The 26,342-nt window shown below is 35.1% G+C and overlaps 3 protein-coding genes across 4 annotated transcripts; 1 reads left to right on the forward strand and 2 right to left on the reverse strand.

The window, feature by feature from the left end:
* Positions 448-1,509, reverse strand: LOC18780406 (L-type lectin-domain containing receptor kinase VII.1). The gene has a single exon (XM_007212658.2). The coding sequence runs from the start codon at positions 1,451-1,453 to the stop codon at positions 653-655; it is 801 nt and encodes a 266-aa protein (XP_007212720.1). The 5' UTR covers positions 1,454-1,509; the 3' UTR covers positions 448-652.
* On the reverse strand, positions 2,069-10,943 carry LOC18779470 (probable serine/threonine-protein kinase At1g54610). The gene is made up of 8 exons (XM_007214474.2): positions 9,689-10,943; positions 7,953-8,237; positions 7,359-7,676; positions 6,052-6,279; positions 4,859-4,959; positions 4,047-4,158; positions 2,989-3,444; positions 2,069-2,626 (listed from the first exon to the last, which is right to left on the reverse strand). Exons 1-8 carry the CDS (start codon positions 10,094-10,096, stop codon positions 2,420-2,422), a joined length of 2,115 nt encoding a protein of 704 aa, XP_007214536.1. The 5' UTR covers positions 10,097-10,943; the 3' UTR covers positions 2,069-2,419.
* LOC18781266 lies at positions 18,854-24,701 on the forward strand. Of its 2 annotated transcripts, XR_002271339.1 has the most exons (10): positions 18,854-19,868; positions 20,260-20,541; positions 20,703-20,916; positions 21,040-21,149; positions 21,239-21,438; positions 22,205-22,308; positions 23,251-23,438; positions 23,575-23,774; positions 24,095-24,221; positions 24,307-24,395. XR_002271339.1 is itself a non-coding variant. In XM_020562704.1 (9 exons), the coding sequence occupies exons 1-9, from the start codon at positions 19,604-19,606 to the stop codon at positions 24,502-24,504; spliced, it is 1,761 nt and encodes a 586-aa protein (XP_020418293.1). In that variant the 5' UTR covers positions 18,856-19,603; the 3' UTR covers positions 24,505-24,701. The 2 variants fall into 2 exon arrangements, 1 of the variants encoding a protein (XP_020418293.1); XM_020562704.1 differs by lacking the exon at positions 24,095-24,221 and having other exon boundaries at positions 18,856-19,868; positions 24,307-24,701.

Here is a 26,342-nt window from a genome sequence, read left to right on the forward strand (position 1 = left end):
GAATAAGAGTTTTAGGTTGAGGCGTGTAATTACTGCCCTCAAAGATAATGTCTTAGTGTAGTTAGGTCACTTGAATCGGGTGAATAACTTGAACCCTTCCCTTGCTTAATAAACTAAAAATTGAAAGCACTAAAGATATACTTAAAAAAACTGTTTTGAATATTTTGTAAGAAGTGTATAAAAAGAAAAAGAGAAATGATTCGAAAAATGTGGAGAAGAGAAGTGAGGAAAAGTTGCTCCAATGTGGTTGGACATTAGAGAGAGAACAAGATAAAAGAGAGGGAGCTTTCCACATTATTTGATCGATTGGTGAATGAATTATATGTGATTGGACATATGTATGCCCTACAAGCCACATTCAAATGTCTGTTTGGTGGCCTTTGGGCCAAGTAACAAATGCTGCCCTCCAAATCACAAACATAAAATCACCAAGATATGCACAAGAGGAGCAGAGAAAGACAATCACTCAAATACCATGAACTGTGCATAAACAGAATGAAAACAAGATATAAACTAAAAAGTATATGAAATCTATGCTGACCAAGACACATGGAGATCCATGTCTCCATGAAGGCAGCTTAATTAGATAGGTCAATAGCCTTACTTTATTTCTAAAAGGTACAAATATTTCAATCCAAATTCATTGCTAGCTTCAATTACTGAAGCTCCAACTCAGAATTTTATGGTCTTCAATGAGTTGCCCAGTTGATGCAGTGAGCCCAACGTACATGTCATCAAGAAAAACATCAGAGAGATCAAGAGGAATCTGAATCAAAGGTCTCTCTGGCTTTTTCACATTTTCAGGAGCCAATGTTATGCTGAGCTGGTAGTTCCAGTACTCAATCCAAACTTGATAGTTGGCTCCATTGTTCAGCTTTACTTCCTTGAAAGACCAATTAGTGTTGTTACTGTCATCCTTTGTATTATCACCAAGCCAATACCCGGCTTTGTAGGAAACTAGAGAAGTAAGAGAATTGACATCAACACCAACATGGTTGTCATTAACATCATTGAATTCTTGATTTTGAAACACATCAAATTCGACACCAAAAGCATGGTTTCTGGGATCACCATCATTGGTACTGTTCAAGAAACCGAGATGTTGGGAAGAAGAGGCACCTTCGATGCCGGTAGAAGGAACGAAAATGAGGACAAATCCATGGCCAGGGAGAGAATCCTTGTATGGGGATATAGAAAAGGTGAAGGAGGATGTGAAAGGCAAGAGGTTCGAGGAGTTTGGATATCTTGTGTGTACCTTAGCATTGTAGAGAGCTCTACCAATGGAAAAGGTGGTATTTCTTGTAAGAGAAAGAACACCAGAATCTATGGTTGCATTTCCATAGAGCAAGATATCAGATGAATTGAAACCAGTGAAGGAGAAATCAACTGCAAAAGTAAATTGAAGGAGAAAGAGTTTGGTCAGGAACAGCACAAGTAATTGAAAAGACTGCATTGTTTAGAACTCTAGGTCTCCAGTAGAAGCAGCAAACCTACTTGTGTCTTCTGCATCAGCATCCAGCAGTTGAATATATAGCAATTGACTTGCCTTCTAGAAGCAGCAAAAATATTCCAAAATTAACATTTCCAAATTTGAATTGTCAACATTTGTGTGTTTCTAGCGGCGTGATTTCTCCCTTTCCTTTGTCAGAAAAATAAACAAAAAAACAGACATCCCAACTTAAATTTTTCAATGCCAAATTGCCAATGATAAGAAGTCAACACAACCAGATAAAATTTTCAACCTTATAGTGCCCGTCTCCCTAACTCAATTAAGGCAAGACCTAGTCTTAGGGTAATATTCAGGGTCTTCTTTGTTTTCAAGATAAAATATTATTTAAAATTAAAGGGTTAGGAAATGCTGCACTAACTTTTACTGATGCATACCGAATTAGTCAAGCTGTAAGAAAATTGGAAGTCATAATTACATGAGAAATGAGAATTTAGAAATGTGAACTCCAAAAGACTAGACAGATTCCCACTAACCATTTTTCTCCAAAAATGAAATCAATAAAGGGGGAAGGTGGTTAATTACCAACCTGATCACTGAGAATAAGACAGATTGACAATCTGGACACAAGTATGAAGAATGCAATATCTTACTCTTTTCATTACAGAAGGCAATTTCATATTTCCCACATACTCCACAGCTTATGGCTTATAACAATTCCTCTACAATAATGGGCCATATATTAGTAGCAAGGGGGGAAAAAGATACAAGTAAGAGAGAGCGTGTGTTCTAAGCTATAAACTTAGTTGAAAATGGACACCAGCTATTCTTCCACAGGTGCCCCCCCTATACAAAAAAAGAAAAGCACCCCACCCCACCAATGAATAACTCATATTTCACAAGAGAAAACCAGCAAATTATCTGCAGTGATTTTCCTGATGATGCTCTGCTTTCGGGTCTACTTAAACCGGCTCAACGACCAGAAACAAATAATGAATTGGTGGATATTTGGTTCCCTTCAGCTTGAAATTTTCTGACCTTTGCCTTCTCTAGGCGTGCTCGCCTAACAGCTTCTTGGACCTGGAGATCGTGGTCCTTCAGCATCTGATCCATGTTGCCAGAGGGGACAAGCAACGGACCTGAGTAGTGCATTTTGTGACCCTTTGATCCATAGCCAACCTGAAATAACCAGAAACAATAATGCTGCATCAGGCAATATGAAGAATGAATACAAAAAAAACAAAACACAAACCAAAAAGAAAAGCTACTGAACCTCAAACAAATTACAACCCTTGGTACTTTACAGAAGTGAATTTTAAATCAAAGAATCCAATAAATGCGAAATTCCCCTTTACAACAATAAACTACTAATGTATATTTGTACACCAAAGATGTACATGTTCACTAGCAAACGTACATAATTTTGTGAAGGTAAATAGTACAGTCCTAGTCACAAGATGGATAAAGTGAAGCAATACTGCAGAAAAGTAATGAGGAAATCCATCATGTGGATTAAAAAAAACATGAGTTCAACTACTCACAATAATTGGATCTTTGTTGCTTCTAACATCTTCTTTTTGACGAGAACCTACGACGGCCTGCTTTTGATCTTTTGGTAAAGGATCTGAGGCTTCCTTGAACGAACCTGGAAACCTGCCTATTACTTTTGGACCTTCCATTTGTGAAGAACTAGACCTTTTTCTGCGTTCTTCAGATAACATACTCCTCCTTGCTGCCACTAAACCTGACATTGTTGACAAGTCAGCTCCAGTTGAAACCTTTGGAGCATCATCTGGGTTCTTAGTAGACTTTGCCCATGCAGCACGGTGAGCCAATGGCCCTGAATGGGATGCTCTCTTATGGTTATGTCCATGATTTTCTACACTTAAATCTACAGCTTGTGATGGCCTCGGTGGATCAATTGGAAAGCCAGAAGCAACTTCTTCTGGATGAGGGTTAAACTTCTCACTCCGGCTCTTAGAATTGTCTTGCCTTTTCTGTAAAAATAAATCCTTCTGTTGAAATATATCCCATATGACGTAATTAAAGAAACAACATTGAATAGAGGCATAATAGTAGTCTTGTATAAACTATAAAAGGGCCCTCAATAAACAAATGAGTCCCGACACATGTACTTGATAGTAACATGCAATGTGGATCACCTAAAATTGTAAACGAAAAAATTATTTCAATAATCTGAAAGTGTTAAAGCACAACATTCCATTGTTGTAGAAAATGAAAGTATGTAGTTAGCAAGACCATCGATGCTATGTGGATTTGATTGCATTGACAGAATACGCAAGGTAAGCTTGGGTATTTATAACTCAAGTGAACATTTGGGTTGACCATAAAAGCCCCTTTGAAGAGTAAAAGCCTTGAAATAACCCATGAATCTTAAAGAATAAATAGAAATGGAGAGGATATTATTCCCCAACAGCTTCCCTACAATAACAGCACATTGAATATGTCATCTGTATATTGCAAGCACATGTTAAAAGCAAAGAGGCAATCAGAACATATCACCATACATAACCAATTACAACATAAATCAATAGTGGAGATAAATGAGTGATTTTTAGTTAAAATAACATCAGGTTACCTGCATTGACAAGACTAATTCAGCATTGGCATCAGGTGCTGGTATGGCTCGAGACTCTCTTGTTCCTCTCCTTTCATGGTCAACCCTTTGGCCCTTCCCTGCTGCTCCTTGTCTATCAATGTGGGAAAAAGATCATTACTATATACACCACCCTCACTAAGCAGAGGTAAGAGTTGAAGTGGATAAAACTATAGTTATAAGACAAAAACTAATACTAAGCTCACTGCACTCGACACAAACTGAATCTGTAAAAAAGAGTAGAAAGAATTGAGCCAATAATCATCAGTGCGTGAGCACAACCTCTAAAAAAATACAAACCTAATCCCATGAACGCAAACTCTTAAGTTCACACAAACAAATTTTTAAAAAAAACACTTCACAAATGAGACCATTGAATCATAACCATGTATCCTAAAATTGTATAACAACTATAACCCAACTAGCGAAAAACACAAATTTAGTTGTTTTTGGCTCACGATTCCACTCAAGCCTAACCATGCCATGTTACGTTTTGAGCACAGACGACCATTAAGTGTCAGTATTTTCCCTTTATTTAATGACAAGAACCAAACAACCTCTTTCTAGAAGCTCTTTGATAAAACCACATTAGCAAAACTTCACCCACAGGAACCATGCATCAAGTGTGCCTGGACTCACTGGAAGGCCTCATGGTGCATGAACCATTAGCTTTCATGCCACACATATAAGTGGTTTAAAACACACACGCGTGATGTATGGTGCAGTGCCTTGTAACAATAATTTGAGAAAGAATAATTTTCAACTTGTAGCAAAGATTATGTCACAATATTCACCTTCTAGCTTCCTCATCCCGTACTTTAGCATCAAACTCTTTGCTCGGAGGATACTTTGGCAAACTTGAAGGATCACAAGGAAGAGGTTTTGTTGTAAAGAACTGTGAAAAAACAAAAGGAAAAGGATAACACATGAGGAAACAACAAAGCAACTTATGCTTGAAAACTTTTCAAAATATGCTTCTAAGTAGGATGATTATAAAATCAAAATAGTTATCAGATGAAAACTCATTGTGGCCTATAACTATTTTAAAAGTATAGTCAAGAATACGAAAATCCAAAAAAATAAAATAAAACTTGATGCAATCTGGGTAGTTCACTTAACATGATCTACAGAGCTAAGAAGTAGCTATCATTAGATGGAAGAAAAAGAGAGAAGGCCATAATGAGTGAACTTAATGACAATGACTTAATCATAGTACAGTTGTATTTTTCAAATCCCCACACAAAAGCTCTATTCAAAAAATAAAAAAATAAAAATCCCCACACAAAAGCAACAGACTGAAAGCACAATCTACTGCTCTACTGCACACGCATAAAGCATGCACAGGCACAAACATAGAGATCTAGAATGGGGTGAAAGGAAAGGACAATGCTTGGTTCCTGATATATCACGAGCCATTCCTCCTCAATATAATATGTGGCCTCTTACAAAATGACACCTGTTTTTTTCTTTTTTTCCTTTCACCGACTCTCTCTTTCTCCCTCTTCTCACCCACTCTCCTCTCCTCTCCTCCCGTGCTCTCTCTTCTCTCATCTCTCCATCTCTTTCTTCTACCATTCCCAAAATTTCCAAAACTCCCCAATAAATAATTCAATAAAATTAAAAATTAAAAAGGAGAGAAATCAATACAGTGTTTGGGTGATGATGATGGAGGAGCAGCGATGGGAAGAGAAAGGGGCTGAAAATTTCTTCTAAAGAGTTGCAGGGAAAGAGTTAGAGACGGGGAGATGAGAGAAGAGAGAGCTGGGGGAGGAGAGGAGAGTGGGTGAGAAGAGAGAGAGGGAGAGTCGGTGAAACCAAAAAAAAAAGTGTCGTTTTTTAAGGAGGCCACATCATGTGTTGAGGAGGAATGGCTGCTGATATATCAGGAGCCAAGCATTGTCCGAAAGGAAATATCAAGATAACTCAAATACTGCGCAGCAAAAAGAATGACATTAAGAAGACATCATATATGACTTAAGATCCAAACCTCGCTCTTGAGAGCACAAGCTGCAGATCCACGATCTGCAGGATCTATAGAAAGAAGGATCTCCATAAGTGCTAGAGCTGGTGCAGGGAAGTCCTTAAAAGTTTCTGCAACACAGCGTCTATAAGGCTGTTGGGGCTTAAATATGGTTGCATGAGGCAACTTTGATTTCCTCCAATAATCTTCAGAAGGTGAGCCACAAAGCTTGAAAATTTTATGCAACTGCTCCACCTACAAGGCAAAAATACTCCAACCATTTAGCATACATTACTGAGTTACACAACACTTACATCCACAAGAAACATGAGAGATTCTCAATAGTAAAAGCAAAAAGGGATATCATAACAATAAGATAATTCACACAACTATAAGGGCATAGAGGACAGAGTAAACTATCCCTAGTCTACCAGCCAGTAACCACTGCTATCTTCACAACCAGATGAAGTTACTCACAAAACTACCTCCAAGGGGCATCTCACATCCCATAAGCCATTTAGGAGAGAGAGGAAGAAAATTCTCAAATACTACAATCAAACTACTTTCGTAGTGTATATCGAACTTAAAAATAAAATAAGAAATTACTATTCAGAAAGCTACAAGACAGACATGCCACCGCTAGGGTTAAGTTGTACAATCACACAAAAACAGAATAAGGATGGAAAACAAAGTTATGGCATGATGAAGATACCAAGATTTATAATGGTGAGTTGCACTGAATAATAGAAGAAGGATCCCTAGCAGATTTTGTGTTCCCCCTTTCTTCTTCCTCAAGCCAGAAAGTATTAAATTTAAAAGCAAAAACATGAAATATTTATCAGTCATGTTTATTAAACCATTCCGGCCTTCACCCAGATGAACCTTTTAGAGATTCGTAGGACCAGACAATTAAATGAACTTAAGAATATGCCATTTAACAGCCTTCGGAGGAGCCTTTAAGCCATCAAAGTTGCATTGATGTCTTTTCCTCAACATCTGCAGCAGGACATTATTCATGCTATATAGGAGAACTGTCCTAGAAATCAAAGAATTGTCTATCTGATACTCATTTGGGTATAAATCTGGGAGTTTTAAACTATACTGGAAAAAATATCAGATTATCTAATGAGAATTAGCAGAGTCCAAATAATTGCTTGGATTTAACATACGTAGACCAAGAAACTACTGGGAATTTTAAACGCTGCAAGCCATGGAGAGTAAGCATATGTATGTGCGTGTATGCATGTATGCATTTGTGCCACCATGATTCTAAAAGATAACAAGTAGTGAAAAGCATCAACTCTACAAGCCCAGAGCAAAACAACTATAACTACCTCAGTTCTTCCAGGCATAATAGGCTTGCCGGAATACAGTTCAGCAAGTATGCAGCCTGTACTCCATAAATCCACAGCAGTCCCATAGTAAGTAGCACCAAGTAAAAGCTCAGGTGGTCGATACCAAAGAGTTACAACACGGCTTGTTAGAGGCTGATTTTGATGGGGATCAAAAAAGCTTGCCAGACCAAAGTCAGCAATTTTCAACATGCCATTGTTGTCGATCAAAAGGTTGGAACCTTTAATGTCACGGTGCAGAACACCACGACTGTGACAGTGTTCAAGTCCACATAATAGTTGCTGCATGTAACATTTAACCTGCCAATAATCAATGAAGTCTCAGTGCCACCATCCAACTGAACAATTCTGATACTGACATTCCATGAGTTTTTCAGGAAAATATATATCAATGAATTGAGATTACAAGATATTATTCACACAACTACACGAGAGCTAACAAAATAACCAGTAGCATCAACAGATGCGAAAGATGCAGGAACATCATGAACTGCAGATATAGGAAGCAAAAATTGAAGAAAAAAACGGAGTAACTTGTTATTTTAAGCCTAAGAAGCAAAAACTACCATTAAGTACCTGTGCTTCTGTAAACTTCAGACCAGGGTGTGAAGCAAGCCCTGCCAAATCATGCTCCATGTACTCGAAAACAAGATACAAGCTGCAAGACATCCTTGAAGTAACTAGACCTTCTAGCTTTATTACATTTGGATGATCAAGCCTTCGTAAAATGTGAATTTCCCTTGCCATAAAGCGGACACTCTCAGGCTCCAGGTTATCAAACCTCACTTTCTTCAAGGCAACAATTTTCTTTTGATCAAGATCACGAGCCCTATAAACATTACTATAAGTTCCCTGACCAATCTGCATAAAATAAAGGTTAGGACACAACCAAAACCTGTCAATAGGTATAGCAATCTAAAGAGGATAACAGCACCAAAAAAAAAAACTTGAACTAGCAGTTGGAAGAACCCGATAGAACAATTTAGCCTTTATTGAATACAATAAATCTATTGCTTTTCTCGGGATTCTAAATTATGAAAATCAGAGAGATAGATAAGCATAGTACCCAATAGAACACCCAAAACATGAAATTGGCAGAGTTTATAGAAACAAGAAACACCAATCTGTTTAATTGCAACTGATCTAAATCCTATAAGTGTCTCCAACCCCATTCATAACTTGCAGAGTCAACTACTCCAACATCATAAAGTCTAAAGACTCCCAACTTAAATATGTTATGCTTAAACCCATGTCAACTGACTTAATTACATGTCAGTAAAGAAGGGGTGCAAATATGACTCATGTTCTTGGCTCGATAGTGGAAAGTTAGAGAATTAATTTGTGGCACCCACTTGATGAATCTTGAATTAATCACCCATGAATTTCAATTATCTAGATAGTAACTAATCAGAGGAGATCCAATATCTACTCTCATTTATTTTAGCTAATTTACACATTGAGTACCTCATCAACTGAGGCATCACTGATCAGCTGTTGTATACGATCATAATTTGCATGTGTAATCCTTTGTTGAAATCAACTAATTGTGCATAAGTTTCAATTTCTACTCTGTGGCACAACTGGTATTTTGGCAATTATATAGGTAAAAGTAAGATTACCAAGAAAAAGGTAATCATGGTTTCAATTTCAACATTCTACAAGACAATCTTTGAATCACTGCGTCATGATAAATGGAAGGGAAGAAGATGCTTTTAAAACCACTCACTTCAGAAGGATTGATGAATTTCTTCAAGCATACAATGCCAGTCCTAGGCCAACAGAAGACAAATGAGTCTCATTACTATTTTGTGATTCTCTACATCTTTTATATACAATGCTTCAACCTTCGATTTGTAGTAGCCCTTAGTTCACATTTTCCCATTAGCTTTTACTTATTTAAGGTTTTCAGATTTACCAGAGAAAAAACTGTACAAGTTAGAGAGGGAAATTTCATATTATGAATTACATGTACCTATTCATAAATATACCTTGAAACAACATTATTAGTTAAGGAGGTTGAAATACACATAATTCGCTCACTCCTAAGTGACTCATCAATAAGGGCAACAAGTAAAAACAATAATACTACCCTCCAACATCCGACCCCAGACTAAAATTGGCTACTTCTATGAAAGTAAAATGAAAATAAATAAATAAATTTGTTATTCAACAAGTTAAGAACAAAAAAATAATCTGATAATAAAAAATAACACAACGCAAAATCAATGGATTAATCAATAACAAAGACAAGAATGAAGATCTGTCTTGCATCATAAAGCTAACTTGAGAACTAATGAGGAAAAGAACCATACTTTATCTAGCTTCTCAAATGAATCTGCACGCCGTGGTACCCATCCTTTGATGGCCTCTCCAGCCACAGCAGCTAGCCAGGTTGGCCACCCTGCGGCAACCTGCTCCCCTTCTACAGCTTTCGGAACGCTACCCATCCCAGGATGTTGAGCAGCAACATATTCCATCTTCTCCCTCTTCCTCTCGAAATTCTCACCATGGGATCGAACATTCCCGTTCAATTGCTTATCAATTAACATTGTTCTCCCATCATTACTATCATATCGATCTTTTGCTCGATAAGCTTCCTCCCTCCTTGAGGAAGCAACCCTTGTTGCCCGCGAGTCTGATGCCGCCTTGCTTGACAATCTCTCTCTGGGGCTGTCCTTGCTATCCTCAATAGCAGAGGGCTTGCAATAAATGCAACCCATTATGCACCAAAACCACCACCAACAAGTACCTCCTTTAGAACCAATGTTCACACCTTCAAAAATCTTGCATTTTTACAATACAATCCTCATCCTCCATTCCCATCATTACCATACTCAACCCACCAAAACCCATATACAAAAATTTTAAAACGGAAAGATAAATAGAGTCAAACTAACCCAGAATTCAACTCATCCAATCCAACATATATGAGCCATCAAGCACCAAATGTATGAATCCACCCCTTCACAAAACCTTCAAAGTCACACCTTTTGCAAGAAGCAAAATCCCAAATTTCAGAGACCCAAACCCTGGAATCTTGAAAATCTTCAATCTTTCACCAGACTAAGGCAAAGTCAGCACATTATAGCTTTAAAATGCCAGTCCTCCTTGTACATAGAACGCATGCTCTCAATGTAACAACAAGACCCACTAATTCACAATAAACAAAACCCTAAATTCCAAAAATCCAAACTTTAACTAAAAAGAATCTGCAAAATGATGAGTACCTTCAAACCTTAAAAATGGCTATTTTAATGCGCAGTGGAAACAAAGGGTCCAATCCAGGCACCAAACCCACCCACCACACGAGTAATAGAGGACGAGACTGAAACCCTAGAGATGTATTTAGGCCTTGAAGAACAAGGATATGGATCAAAGGGCACAGAGGCTTGAGAGAGACACGTAGAGTTAGAGTTTCAGAGAATAAAAAAATTTAACATAAAAATTCTTGAATATGATAACATGGAGTAAAAAAATATTTGATGGAGTGAGAAGGGGGAGTGTCTCCCAGCAGTGGCAGCTTTCAGTGAAAGAGAAAAGACTGTAGTTTGTAGAGGCCCTAAGCATCAAGACATTCTTCTCTTCACCATATTTCCACGCGCCATCTACCTTAATGAATGAACTTAGCTAATTATTCTTACCATTTTTAGAAAAACATTTCAACCCTTATTTTCTTTCTTTTTCCACCCAAAAATTAATATTCAAATTTAGGACTATGTTCCGACAATAACAAAGGAAATAAAAATCTTACGAGATTAAGAGCTTTAAACCTAAATAGTTTGGAAACTCTACTTACGAACGAACACCAAAACAAATTTTAAAATTTTGAATTTCAACTTATTTAGTTCACTGTCAAAACTTAAGTGAAATATAAATATACATAAAAATTGTATTATTATTATTTATTTTTATAACAAACATTGGGGATTGCATTAATAATTACGCCACAAAAGGCAATACAAACACAAAGACTACAAAGGCCAATACAAACACTACTCACAAAGGGGTGTGTGAATATAAACACTATCCATAAAGGAATAACAAATCGGAGGGATCCATCGAAAACACTAATCTTATACAATATACCTCCACTCAAAGCCAAAAATGTATTCACCAACGCCTCCTTGGCCTTGAGCTAGGTCATCTAAGCATACCACATCATTACATTCTAAAATCATTGTTGAAAAAGGAGAGAAATATATAAGCCAATTTTTTTCCTCAAAAATTAACTTCTCACCTGAAAGGGAATCAACTGCTTATTTCAGCCAAAGATAAATAATAATAAAATAATCATTTTTTAATTAATCTTTTTCATGGGTAGCAAAAGGAAAAAAAATTCAAATATTAATAGAAAAATCTATATATATAAGGCAAAAGGCAGAGAATGGTGAAACATTCAAAATATCAAAAAATGTCATTGGTTAATCCAAACATTAAGAACTGAAATGATTAATTAAATTAGGATAATATGGTAAATTTACATTTTAGATAAAAATAAAATCAGATAATAGATCCTCTAAAATGTGAATTTACCATATTATCCTCATTTAATTAATAATTTCAATTCCTAATGTTTGAATTAACTAAGGGCATTTTCTGGTATTTTGAATGTTTCACCATTCTCTGACTTTTGCTTTATATATACAGATAACTACCCATATTATCTTTTTTTAATTCTAAAAATAAAAGAAAAAAAAAAAAAGAAAACCAATTTGCACATGCCAAAGCGTGTGCCAAAGGACTAGTAAAATATTTAAATTTGAAATATCTTCCAACATTTTTTTTTTGTTGGAGCAAAAAAGAGTACAAAAGATAGCTAATCCATCTGAAACCCAAATATGAAAGGCATATACAAGAGCGTAATCTTTAAAAAAGATTTTCGACCTAAACCAAACACAGAAAAGCAAAAGAAAAAGAAAAAAGAGAAATCTTGGACTCCTCTTCAATGTGTTCAACAAAACAGCAGCCTGCTCCTCAGCAACATCAACGTGGATTTGAAATCTGGTGATAAAATATCTTCAAATATTAAAAAAGAGATGTGTTGACGCAACTAAATTGAATAGGTAAGAAAAAAGAATAATCGTAATAAGGGCAGAATAGCACTTTTGACAAGGTGCGAGTGCATGTCACGTGCTGGAAGGAGGGTGAAAGTAGTACAAATATCCTTGCTCTCAGTCAATTGTCTCCGTAGTTCGTAGAGAAAAAGAAAAGTTGGGCTGTTAATGTTTTTTTGGTGATTCAAGTCGTTGGCTTTTCCACTGCTTATTAGGTTGACAAAATTACTGTCCAACTCGCTCACACCGTAAACTCGATACAACAAAACACACCCCCCCCCCCCCCCCCCCCCCCCCCCCCCTCTCCTTCCTTCTCACTCAACCAAAAGAATGACATATAAATTATAAATATTTATTATTATCCTTTTTAACATTTAACACGTGTTTATTGACACAATCATAGATTCATAAATACAAAGTAAATAGTTAATTATGATTATGTCAATGAACATATGTCAAATTGAGAATAATAATAAAGTACATCTTGAATTAAAATGGTGCGCAAAAATATTTTAGTATTTATTTAAAAAGACATCATTCATATTTTCCTGTATCTAATATTAAATTATGATGTTAGGTTTCTTATTTCCAAATTAAGCATCTTATGATATCATCAGTTCACCTCTCAATCATTGGACCCAAGCCACAAACAATTTATTTGACTTTTATTTCATATGAATTAATTAAGTACTAGTAGTTGGTGATTCTTTGTATAAATATTGGAACAATTATATCTTCTTCTTTTTTTGTTGCTCTTTTTGACAAAATAAAATACTAAATGTGATTCTAACAAATTTTTTATTATCATTTTTGGAGTAATACCTGTTGGATTTTAGCATATGGTTAAAAAGATTTTTCTCTCTCTAAATGAAAATTATTTTGTCCATAGTCATACTTGGTTAACAAACGAACTTTTATTCATGCAATTTTTAAGTTAGTATTTATCACAAGCAGCTAACATTTAGCCGCTCTTTTCAAAAATAACAATTGCTATAAACTTCTTCAAGAATAGCAAATAAAATTAGCGGTGCATAAGGCCTACTAAAACCAAATTACTTTTTTATTTATAGAAATTCTAAGGTGTGACAGTCCATTGTCATGTAGTGTTATCGATTCGGATATTATAATATGAATGAACAACGAGATTGATATGCCATGAATTTAGAATATAGTACTAAATCTAAGTGTTATAATGAGTAAATTAATAACACTACGTGACGATATCATCGTCATGAAAAAGAACTAGAATAATATTGTAAAGTTTATAGAACACTAAAGGTTTATAGATATTTTCTTTTCGGTCAAAAGTTTTAGATAAGCTGCATATATCTTAACATTCACACTCTATTTTTAAGTACTTGTTGTATCAAGAAAGTTTCACTACATGGAAGCTTGATAATGGTGCCTCTACATATTTTTTAAAAAAACAATTAGAGAAGGGATATTCAAGACACGTGATCGTAATATCTCATTTGAATGAATTCGTAACATCACGTTAACATATTATATTGTGCTATCGTCACACATAACATAACGACATTACACATTATGCTCTAAAAAATCATTATAATAAATTTCTTGTTGTGTGCATGAAATTTAGGAGTAGGTAATAATTAGGTCCACATGAGACATGTAAAAGTGAATTATTAGCGAGAGTAAACAAACAGTAATTAAGTTTGTTTTTATGCTAGTCATGATGAATCATTTCATGGGGCGGTTCCACCAAAGCTGCACTGCATAGATTAAAATTTACAAGCCCCATGAAATTGAATGACCTAACAAGAGCTGTCCATGTCTATTAAATTTGATGAACAGATATCTACATAATCATGCGTCCACGAAATTTATGGCTCTGTCTTCCTCCCACCAGGACAAACAAACAGGAACAGCTCCATGGGACCCGACCCATTTCAAGTTTTAGGGTTTCCGCAGTGGGCCCCACTCTTTTTGGCCCTCTGTCAATGTAGATTTTGATTTGTTCCCATGCCAGCAGTCCAAGTTACATATGTTTGTAGGAGACAGAGGCAGAGGCAAAGCTTCTCACAACAATATCCGCCTGCCTATCTTGGCTTTGTGGTTTGAATTGTAGTCACCAACTCTTTGCTTTACAGTTCGCTTGATAAACAAATGGAAAACTTGTATTTAATAATCTTGTGGTTATAGAGTCATGCACATTAAATTCGCTTCGACTTATATAGATATCCTTTGCATTCAAGTTTGAGTCATATTTTTTATAAATTAAATTAATTTAGAGTAATTTAAATTATTCGTCTGTATTTTAAAACAAAAGATATTATCCATTAGGAAAAAAATAAAATAGTTTTTTTATATATAAATAATAACATTAACACTAAATCAATTCGTCTGCAAGACAGCAAGAGCATCAAACTTAAAGGGACAACAAAATCAATAAGTCCAAACAACTACTTAGCTCATATCACTAAAATTAAGTAGGATCTCAAGTTAGCCCACAAAACTCAAAACATCAAAAAATTTAAAACAACTCACAAGCCTCAATGAGCACTACATTCACCACTTGAAACACAGTCATCGTTAAAACTCACTTAAAACACTGTAATCGTCAAACTCACCGTATCTAGCCTTGAAACTTGATCTCCAACAATCCAACTACACATAATAGCAGATAGAATAATAGTTAATTTAGGATCTGTTTGATAACCATTTCAATTTTCATTTTTATTTTTTATGATAGAGTATAGAAGAAAAAGAAGGGCAATTGAAGTAAGAATGAGAGTAAAGATGAAATTGAGAGGGGAGGATGGGAGGGATGAGTAATGAAAGTGAAAACAAAAATTAAAAATTTAATTGAAATTATTTTCACTTTTGTTACTCCTCACTCCCATTTTCACTTTCATTTTTCTCTATTCTCTAGCAGAAAAATTAAAATGATTATCAAACAACCCGTTAGTGTTTGGTTCAATAATACTCTTTGATCATTCCCCTCCTGCTTTGCACGAAATTGGTGTTTGCCAGGCCTCAATCTTTTTTCTAGGCCTTGTAATTTGTTGGTTTTAGTTGGGCCAGGGGCCCCATTATATATATTTTTGATTTCTTTAATAAAATAAATGTTATTGCTTTGACCACTGCCCATTCATCAGGGGTCCACTGAATTCATTGAAGAGTACCCAAGTCACATGGTCTTGCAGTTCGGAGGCATTAACATTTCTAGGTTATTTTACAAGACAAAAAATCTAAATAATACCTCTACTTTAACATTTAATCATTCATAAGTATTTTGATACAACTAGCCTATATTCGCAGGCTTATAGCTCAAGTTTTGAAGAGTATTTATTCCTGTATTCAGGGTCGTTAGTTTAATTCTCTTTTCTTTAATATTATTTGTATTATAAAAAAAAAAAACTAGCATATATTATAAATAAAATTCATTTTAATTAGAGTAAGATGTTAATTTCCCTGTTAATTTAGCTCCAAACTTTTCTTAGCCAATTTTCCCCCTGAACTATACAAAACTGAAATGATTAAGTGGTCCTCCAAGGGAAAAAACAACACATTACCCTTATAATTAACCTTTTTCACCATAAAAAAAAATTTATCAAATTTATTCTTCATAGTCTTTGAGATGCCAAACAATACTTTGATCAACAAGAAAACTAATATATTTAATTTGTAGCCAAATTATACTTTTACATTCAATCTCATGATGTGAGTTTTTGTCTAATTTTACCGGTGCAAGAAACTTATGTCATAAAAGTATACATTCACCTTTCAATCATTTAAAAAAATATTAAAACAAAATTTCAAACTATCATCGCAACTTTTTTGAATCATGCAAAAACCAAAAACAAACTTTCTCTGTCTTAGTTGGGTAATCGAGCCTTTACATTTAATGACTGTGCATCTATCCACATTTCGCAAGATATGAACCATTTTAATAATCTAATGACTCAAGATATGACATGTCAATTTTTAACTTTTGACATATATCTATTTAATTAACTCTAACTTAACACTATTAAGTTTAAAAGAATTATTAAAACAAAACAATAAAAAACCTAGTAGCCATCCTTTCCTACCCACCCGACCCCACGACTGCCATCATATCCCCCTGATTCCTCTCCACCGTCCACAAATCTCTTCCTCTCTTCCATGAATGGGTACCATAGTTGCTTAGTCATACAAATTCTGAATTGTTTAGAGAGAGAGAGAGAGAGAGGAACAGGAGAGGAGGTTCGTTGTGAGGAGGGAAGGGGTTGCCGTGAGTGGAGTGGGGTGAGGTGTGTCATCAATGGCTGATAGGTTTATGGTTTTTTCTTTATTGTTTTTGTTTTCTTTCATTTAGACTTAACGGTGTTAAGTCGGAATTAATTATACAGATGAGTGTCAAAATTTAAAAAATTGAAGTGTCGTAGTTGTTAGATTATTAGAATGATTTAAATCTTGCGAAATGCGAGTAAATACACAGTCGCTAAACATAGAGGGTCAAGATCCTCTTAATTGTTCAAAGAATACTGTTTGTCTCCTTCATATGAATCACAATTTGACATATATGCAAAAATTATTCATAAAAAACATCAAGAGAAATACTTATGCACACATGTTACACTGTTATTAACATAAATGTAGAAAATTCTACCTACAAAATAAGAAGGGAAATATTTTCTTCTTCAGATTCTATGAGATCATTATTGAGATTTTCGTCAAGTTGATGATGGTGACAATACTAACAAGGATGGATGACAGAATGTGAGTTTCAAATGGAGAACTTAAAAGTCGATTTCATCATCAAGTTGATGGTAGTGAGTCTAGTGACAAGAAAAAGATTGGTGGATGACTGAAAGTGAGTTTCAACTTTCAAGTTAGATTTATACAAATTAATTTTCAGGAACTAAAAGGGGCCTTAAGTTTTCCTTTGAAAAAATTTAAAATTCTATTTTAACACCTAAAAGGTTAATTTATTGTAATAAGGGCCCTTAATTAATTGGGTCAAAATCCATGAGTCGTGGTCATGGCATCTATCACATACATGGTGCCAAGTTTAGTCCTATCACCACAATAAATATATTGTTATTATTGGCTTTAAATTTGAAATTGGGTTGGGACAATAATAATACATGTCCCTCCAGATGAAAGAGGAAAAATGCAATATGTCAATAAACAGTCTCTTTATTGATGGAGGATTTTTCAAATAATTTTATTTGATGAATACTTTTTAGGGTATCTTATAAATATTTTTTTTAATAATAAAAACTATATATTTTTTAAGTCATCATTCATAGATCATTCTTGCAAAAAAATAGACAAATCGGAAACCATTTAGACATCTAATGGTGTTCTACAAAATCAATGAACACGGTGCTTCAAGAAAGTACTAAAATTTCAATAATGGAATTAAGTGGTCAAATGATATCGGATTCAAGTGATTTTTTGTAGAGATAATCTTTGAATGAATATCTACAAAATAGACTGTTTGGATTAATGAAATACAATGTATAATGAGCTCTATAAAAGTGTCCCTCAAGTGATATTTGAGATGTGTCTAGTTGTAGCATAAATGTATCCAAATTATGAGATTATTAAGAATATGTTGGGAATTGTTTCAACAAATGTTAAAAGTATTTTTTAAATATTAAAAGTAATTACGATAGCATTTGGTCTAGCTCGGTGGAAAACAATCTTGACTTGCAGACCAGAGGTCTCATGTTCGAATCCTCACAACATCATAGTTGTTGTGCGTGTGTGTGAAATCCTCATTCCCTGTAATTAGACAATCACTTGTACTAAAATAAAATAAAAACATTTGACAAAAAAAATGTTAAAAATATTTATGAGTCAGAATAACACTTCTTAAAGTAACATTTAACATATGCTTCTTCAAAAATCACTTATATTGCAGCAATTTTATTTTATTTTATTCTAAGGGTTGTCAAAATTTGGTTTGGTGTTAAAAAAACTTCTCATGTGCTAATTGCCCCATATACAAGAGCAAATTGTGGGATCTTGCATTGGTTTTCCACAAATATTCAGTCATAGCCTTGGGATGTTCAACAAACCTTGCATTCAACGAGAGAAGTACTAAAATCTCTCTAGCTATCTACATGCTTCCTATACTATACCAAACCAAATTTCAAAACCAATTCTTTTTTTGGGGGGACTGTTTTTTCTTATTGAATTGAAGTTATTGAACAATAGTGCTTTTCAAAACCAAATTTAATGTAATAAACCAAACATTTTAAAGTTGGATTGGAAGTGTGATTAGTGCTTACCAACTGACCATTAGTGTTGTTGAGGAACATTATAATGTGGTCTTAGTGATAATGGAGTGAGAGTTGGAAATCTTCATTCTTTTCAGATTAAAAATATAAAACATTTAATGGTTATCATTAAGGTCCAAATTCCATAATTAGAAAGCATAATAAGTTTCTAATAAATAATATAATAAAAGATAGCATTAGTGAGACAACAGCGCGGATGGTAATCCCCAAAATATTCGTCACCGAAACCCTAGAGACAGAGAGATATGATATGGATAACCCCTAGAAGCTTTTTAATTGAGTTCGAATTTGGAGCGCTTTTTCTGATAGGTACGTAAATGGAAACCTTTTTTTCTCCATTTAAAACTATGGCATTCAATTCTGGGTTGGCATTGATCTGGGTGAGTTTTCGATTTTGGGTTGGATTTCAATGCTAATTTGATTTGTGGGTTTTAGTTGGATTGTGCATTGGAATTGGTCTTTTTAACTTTTTGGAAAGAAAAGTGTTTCTCGGAAGTGGGTTTTGCGTAGAATGTGGTTTGTGTGATTTTGGTTCAGAGAATTCAAGCACATTGGTATTTCTGATCGTACGTAAGGATAGTTTTGTGAATTTGAGTTCCATTTGGTGTTGGGGTTGGTGTTTTGGGGATTAAGCCGGAGTTATTTCAAGGCGTATTTCGATTATAGCTCTGAAGAGGAATTAATTGTGGTGTTTTTGGTGATTTGGAGTATGATTTGGTTGGGGAGCCATTTTTTCAATGATATTTTTGCAAAAGAATTCTGGGGACGTTGACATGAATTTGGAAGAAGTTTAGTTTGCTTTTGTATAGCATTTTTTGAATTTTGGATTTTGGAAGAAGAATTTGGGTTTCCTGAATGAGAGGCTCTTGTAGAAGAAGAAGGAAATGAAACTTGAAGAATTTGTGGATTTGAAGGTACAATGACTGGAGGGTCATTAGGTCTACGTACAGGGAGCTATGGATCACTACAACAACTACAACTGATACAGAATGGCTTTTCACATAATCTGCCAACACCTGGTCTTACACGCAAGTCTTCCAAGTTGCTTCTTTCAAGTTCGAGGGAGAAGGACAGAGTTTTGCCCTTTGTATGTAGATTCCTGGGTCGAAAGAGGGTCACAATGCTTCTTTTGGTTGTCCTTGCTCTTTTGGTTTTCGTATTCAATTCCTTCACTGTAAATAAAGGTTTGTTTTTCTTTATCCCTGCTCCTTGGACATCCACACTAATGTACTCATTTTTAACACAGGGATTAGTATGCAGAGTCCTGTTTGATCAAATTTATAGAGTTGATGCATACAAGTATCTAATTGTCTAAGCTTAATATTATTTTGATACTCTGAGATTGTCATGATATGGGACATGATTTCACGGATGGAAGAAACATGGTCATTATTGCACCTTTAGATATTACAAGAAATATCATCTGATTGAGTTCACATGCTTGTCAAAGTCGGAACCAATTTTGGTTTCTAGAATGTTTTCTTATTTTCTGTACAAATTTCATTTATTGTTCTCTACATTTTTTTAAAAATAAGCTAATACATTTTTCTTTAATTGTTTATGATGATGTACCAGAAAGCAGTAATGTCATTATCACTCAACATAGTGAAAGTGTGATACCTTATCGCAAGGATAGGTCAAGTAGTTCCATAACTTTCGCTGGAATGGAAGATAAACATGACATCAAAATACCTTCTACAGAGAATACTGTGACAGGAAATGTTAAACATAGAATCCTGATTCCTTCTCCTTCCCATCCCCTTATTCAGCCATCCACTGTTGTTCGTGACCATTGTGAAAATTTTGCATTTCCCCCTCCTCCTCCTCCAACTGATCGAAAACGTTATGGACCACGTCGTAAGTCTTTGCTTTTTTCTTTTTTCTTTATTCTTTCAGTGGTATACCCTGATATTCAATTTGGTTTAACATCTTTACATGAACTTGAGAAGTTATCACAAACATTCTGAGTTAATGCATATCCTGTTGATGTACCATTGATTTTGTTCATTTTATTTCAGCATGTCCAGTATGTTATCTACCTGTGGAGCAGGCTATAGCTAGTATGCCAAGCTTCTCCTCAGAATCATCTGTCCTACGTAATTTGACATATGTTTATGATGAAAATCCGATAAGAATTGAATCACATAGAGGTTCTGAATTTGGCGGGTTTCCAACTCTAAAGCAGAGAAATGATTCTTATGATATAAAAGAATCCATGATGGTTCACTGTGGGTATGTTTACTTTTATTATTTGTTTTGCCTTGTTGCTTTTTATTATTAATGAATCGGTGATTCCCTTTTATTTTGCTGATTTCATCCATCATTCTTGTATTCACTTGATGCTTTTCTTGTCAGATTTGTGAAAGGAAGTAAACCTGGTCACCAGTCTGGATTTGATGTTGATGAAGCTGACCTTATGGAGTTGGAGATGTTCCATGATATCATTGTTGCTTCAGCTGTCTTTGGTACTTCCGAACTTAAGAAATTGTGGGATGGGATGTTTGCTTAACTATATGCTTGTGGTTACTTTTTCTAATGGTTGTGTCTTTGTTAGGAAACTATGATATAATACAGCAGCCAAAGAACATTAGTGAGTTTTCGAGGAAAAATGTTCCATTCTACATGTTTATTGACGAAGAGACAGAAGCTTATATGACGAATTCCAGTGTCCTGGGAAACAGTAAGAGGGTAGGATTGTGGAGAATTATCGTTGTTCGTAACGTCCCCTATAGTGATGCAAGGCGTAATGGAAAGGTTAGTTTTTTTAAAATTGGTTTGGTTCATCCTTTTGACCACATGCCACAATATAGCTTAGATCAATTGACTTTATTATTTATTTATTTATTTTTGTTTTCCAGGATTTATTGGTGCTTTTAAATGTTTAGTTTCTTCCCAACTGCATTTAGAGATGGGAGATTGGTAATCTTAAGATTAGCTTATATGATTCATAGAAACAGAGAGAAGTATTTCATTGTGAAGAAACACACAGAATATACAATTGTTGATTGGTATAATTTGAGCATAAGACCTACACCAAGCTGCCCCAGCCATTTTACCACCTAAGCCAATGTTGAGGGAACTTGCTTGGTCATATGTAACCATACTTTATGTCATGTTCATATACTATTTGGGGGAAATTCTTTTAGACATTTATTCAAGGAAGAAAATATTTTGGATAGATCTGGCTGCAGTGATCGGTTCAAATTTAACTTCCAGTCTAGGTTCTGTTCCAATTGCTGCTTGGCAAGTTGTGTTGAACCTTAACCTGTAAATATTGGGCTTTGCAACTGGAGTTTGGTCTATCTTAGTCAAATTGACACTCCTAACGTTGGTGTTCCCTTTATGCAGTGGTATGGATTTTAGGGAAAGTTAATGTCATCTATTATATCAGGTGGTACTTTTGATTTAATTTAATAGAAATAAAGGTGTTCTATCCACAATTTGCTCAAAAAGTTCTGGATTAGGAGGGATTTTTTGGGAAGATTTTAGATGTTATTGACACATCATGTTTTTGTGGCAGATTCCGAAGCTTCTATTGCATAGGCTTTTCCCCAATGTCAGATATTCTTTATGGATTGATGGAAAGCTTCAGCTTGTGGTGGATCCGTATCAAATCCTTGAGAGGTACACTTCTTTTCTGATTCTGTTCATTAATGCTATGTGGACGCCTGTAATAGCCTAGTTCCAGAGGTTTTGCCTAAGGGTTTAAAAGATGGTTCTTTCCTGAAACAGTTGTTGCTGTTAAATTTTGGTCCTGTCATGTTACTTGGTACGTTGCAACTATTTAAATATTGAAGGTTCTATAAACAACCTCATATTGTTCGCCAATTGTTTGAAACTCTAATTGGCTTTACAGATGATAATCAACTTCCTGCAACATGCAAATTTAATGCTACTCTTGGAAGTTGTATGATGAATTACCTCAGTACAATTTTGTTTATAATTTTCAGTATTAGGAAAAAAACTTTGGTCTGTTATCCAACTTTTCCACTTTCTTTTTATTTATTTTTTGGATATTGAAATTGACAGGTGCCAGAAATTATTGGTTGCTTTGTTGGTATATTTATTGTGTGTTGTAGTAGATCCTCCCCCAACCTGCCTTCTATTGTGAAGTTCTGTCAAATGGTCTTTGTTGTCAGTTTTTGGCACTGGGGTTTCTCTTGTTGTATTTTCTGTGATCTTGTAGTTCAAGGTATGCCAAAGCAGACTCTCTGATATACTTGTGTGAAAAGAATGACAGATTTTAAAATATTGTTGAATTAAAAATTAAAAGGAAATATAGCTGAAGTAGAGGGTTAGAAAAATAAAATTTTTATAACAGGAGGATCTTTAATCATTTTTACCTGAAATATTTTTCTAAACAGTTCCAAAATAATTGACAATATTAACATTTTTGGGGAAAAAGTTTGACATATCTACCCTACCTCATACAGAAACTAGGAATATGCTTTACTATTAGTAATTTCAACAATGTGAAATTGGCGATCAGTCATTGTGCTGTGCAATTCAAATTGATTTTGAGCTTTACATAAACCTTGATGTTTTCAATACTTAAATACTGTTCAGGTTCTTATGGCGTCAGAATGCGAATTTTGCAATCTCAAGGCACTATAAACGGTATGATGTGTTTGAAGAGGCTGAAGCTAACAAAGCTGCTGGAAAGTATGATAACTCCACCATTAATGAGCAGATTGACTTCTATATTAAGGAGGGTTTACAACCTTATTCAGAGGCTAAATTTCCAATAACAAGTGGTAGGTCATTTATGTACGTGCAGTGATATGTAAGCTTATGCAGACATATGACAGCGTATGTATTTCTGCATGTTATAGCTTTTTTTTCTCTTTATTTAATCTGGAATTTTGCATTTTGCTCTTTGACTCTCTTCAGACGTTCCTGAAGGTTGTGTTATCATAAAGGAGCACATTCCCATCACAAATTTGTTTACCTGCAATTGGTTCAATGAAGTTGATCGCTTTACCTCCAGGGATCAATTAAGCTTCTCCACAGTGAGAGATAAAATCATGGGAAAAGTTAATTGGAGCATTAATATGTTTTTGGATTGTGAGAGGCGCAATTTTGTAATTCAGGTATTAATTTCTTTTAGGAATATCTACGGTGATAGGAAAATTATTCAGTGTATTTTATTCGAAATGATTTGTTTGTTTTTTGGAATATTGTTAGGGCTTGTCAGGTTGTTGTATGAGTCACAGGGTTCTGTTGACACGTTGACCAGATCTACTAATTATAAGTGGCTTGCTCTGCCTTGTCTGAGTCACTAAGTCTTTTTTTGGGTACCACAGAAGCTTGCATCTGTATTTTGCAGTCATGGAGATTTTGATGCATGATTTATTTGGTTGTTGTCTAGATTTAGATGCATTGTTGACGTATAAATTCAAGATCTCTGTAGGTTAACGGTGCTCTTTTGAGAGGCTGGGAATTACTTGGATAATGGCTCATTTGCCAAATATCAATCTTATGCTGTGTAAACTGTTCTTTTTGGCTTCATAGCATAATATGCCGGACTAAGTTATGAGGTCCTTTTGTCTCTCTTTCAATTTCTTCCTTTCAATATATAAGGTTTACATGTTATTATATTTTCATTGTGATTGCAATGTACAGGCATACCACCGAGAGTTACTGGAGCACATGCCTCCTCCACGTCCGCCTAGGGCTATTATTCGTCTTCCGCTACCTTTGCGACAGAGTACCAAATCTGTAAAAACCCCAACCGGGAAGAAGATTTCTCTAAAGCGTGGAAGAGGAGATAAGAAGCGCCATCGTAAGGTTGGTGGTAGTAGAGACAGCAAGTCATTCTAATTGTTCTTCTTTCCCCTTAATTACTTTTTGACTATAGGAAAATGTAATCTCCCTCCCCCTTTGTCACAAATTATACATCACGGGGTAGGAAGATTTGGTTAGATCTGTGCAGGATAGGAAATGACAGATGAAGCTCTAAATTTTGTTTGAGAATTGTTGATATCTATTCGATTGTTTTTTACGAGCACTTTTATCCAGTGTGCTGTCATGCAAATTTATGCCATGTTCCTCATGCTTGCTTTACAAATCAGTGACATAAGTATTGAGAATCCGTTTCTCAAAGTAACCAATAGTATATTGTAATTTGCAATAATCCCACTTTTCAAAAATTTGTTCACAACTTAAATTGAAAACAAAGAAAGCAAAGAAATAGAAAGATGATCCAATTCTGCAGTTTGAGGCCTTAATGGGAAAGGCAACCCTGATGCTGGGAAAGATAAAACATACCAGGGAAGCAATAGGTATTCACAATTCTGCAGAAAAAAGAAAAGCAAAGAGCTTTTAGCTATGGAAGCACATGCCCTTGGAAGGTTGGAACTTGTGTGAAATGGGGATAGTACTGGTTTGTTATTCCCCGCCAATCACAGCATGCCACATGTGATCACTTTTTGATGTGGCAGTTTGTGATTGGTTGGTGATAGCAAAACAGTGTTATCCTTATTTCACACAAGTTTTTCGGGAGGAGGAGGCTTGCTTTTGCAAGAATTGATGCTTTGATTTGATTGGGGCTTTGGTCAATACAGAGCTGCAATCATGTAGGATGGACGGTAGGCCTCTTCATCTCCATGTGATCCCATACTGGCCATTAGTTGGCGGTGTCTTGGCAAGTGTGCCATGTTCCCTGAGCAATTTGAGGGATTGATCAAAGCACAACATAGGCCAATGTCCTAAGATTAGGGTTTGGCCTCTTTGTAATAAAAAGCCTTTAATAAAAGAATAGCCATTTCCACAGCTGTAGCCTGCAAGTGAGGTCTCATAATGACTTGTTCTTCTGTGTAAATCTCAATGTATAAGATATAGCAAAGTTGTGGTCATTGGGTTGGTGTCGAGAACAAAGTAATAGCTGTATTGCTTTACAGCCATCCATCTCAAAACATTTGACATTTTTAATCAATAAACTTACTTGATCAAATTTATGTATTTATATGCAGCTGCAGAAGATTCTGTCAGTACCAACTAACAGTGTGAGGTGGGTTTTCTAAATTCTAAGTGAAAAGAAGGTGTTGGTTTGAAAGTGTTCTAACTTGGAGTTGAACTCCTTCCCTTTTAGGCTTTTACTAGATTCTGCTCTGACTGAATTTGACGGAAGTAACATGGATGCAATGTTCATTTTCTCAATGTATGAAAATTTCAACCCTTTAATGGGTTGGAAAACGCAAAAAAACCAAAAAATGAAGGGGAGAGTTTTGGTACACTTGAGCTACTTTTTCAGTATGGTAGAGATTTGTTATACAAGCGACAGTTTATTCTAAATTAATCTAATCTATGAAAAATGAGTTTCGAACTTTAGTACAAGGGGGCATACTCATTGTCCTGCCCTAACTCACGTCGGCAATATGGTAGGGATTTTAAGAACCCTCCAATCTACCCAAAAAGTAGTGAACCATGAAAGAATGAGTCATGGCAGGCCCTCAACATCAATTCAAGACATGAAAGCACTTTTCTTTAGGAAAATTGTTAAAGATATAGGGATTTTCTTTTTAATACTTTCTCTAGCTACCAAAGAAGTCGATAAGTTAATCAAATTCATCACCAATGATTAATTGTAATGACTTTACTTCAAACTGTTTTTTTTTGGGGTCTGATTACTACAAACTTGGTTGATAGATAGCAAACAA

This window comes from Prunus persica, chromosome G4 (genome assembly GCF_000346465.2).
Source record: "Prunus persica cultivar Lovell chromosome G4, Prunus_persica_NCBIv2, whole genome shotgun sequence".
NCBI lineage: Eukaryota > Viridiplantae > Streptophyta > Magnoliopsida > Rosales > Rosaceae > Prunus > Prunus persica.

Coding starts and splice junctions, on each gene's coding strand:
- LOC18781266 (XM_020562704.1), top strand. CDS start 19,604: ATGACTGGAGGGTCATTAGGTCTACGTACAGGGAGCTATGGATCACTA. Junction 19,869..20,259: donor TTCCTTCACTGTAAATAAAG/GTTTGTTTTTCT, acceptor ATGATGTACCAG/AAAGCAGTAATGTCATTATC. Junction 21,439..22,204: donor ATGCAAGGCGTAATGGAAAG/GTTAGTTTTTTT, acceptor TTTTTGTGGCAG/ATTCCGAAGCTTCTATTGCA.
- LOC18779470 (XM_007214474.2), bottom strand. CDS start 10,096: ATGGGTTGCATTTATTGCAAGCCCTCTGCTATTGAGGATAGCAAGGAC. Junction 8,238..9,688: donor CATTTGAGAAGCTAGATAAA/GTATGGTTCTTT, acceptor TATTTTATGCAG/ATTGGTCAGGGAACTTATAG. Junction 3,445..4,046: donor AATTAGTCTTGTCAATGCAG/GTAACCTGATGT, acceptor TTATTTTTACAG/AAAAGGCAAGACAATTCTAA.
- LOC18780406 (XM_007212658.2), bottom strand. CDS start 1,453: ATGCAGTCTTTTCAATTACTTGTGCTGTTCCTGACCAAACTCTTTCTC.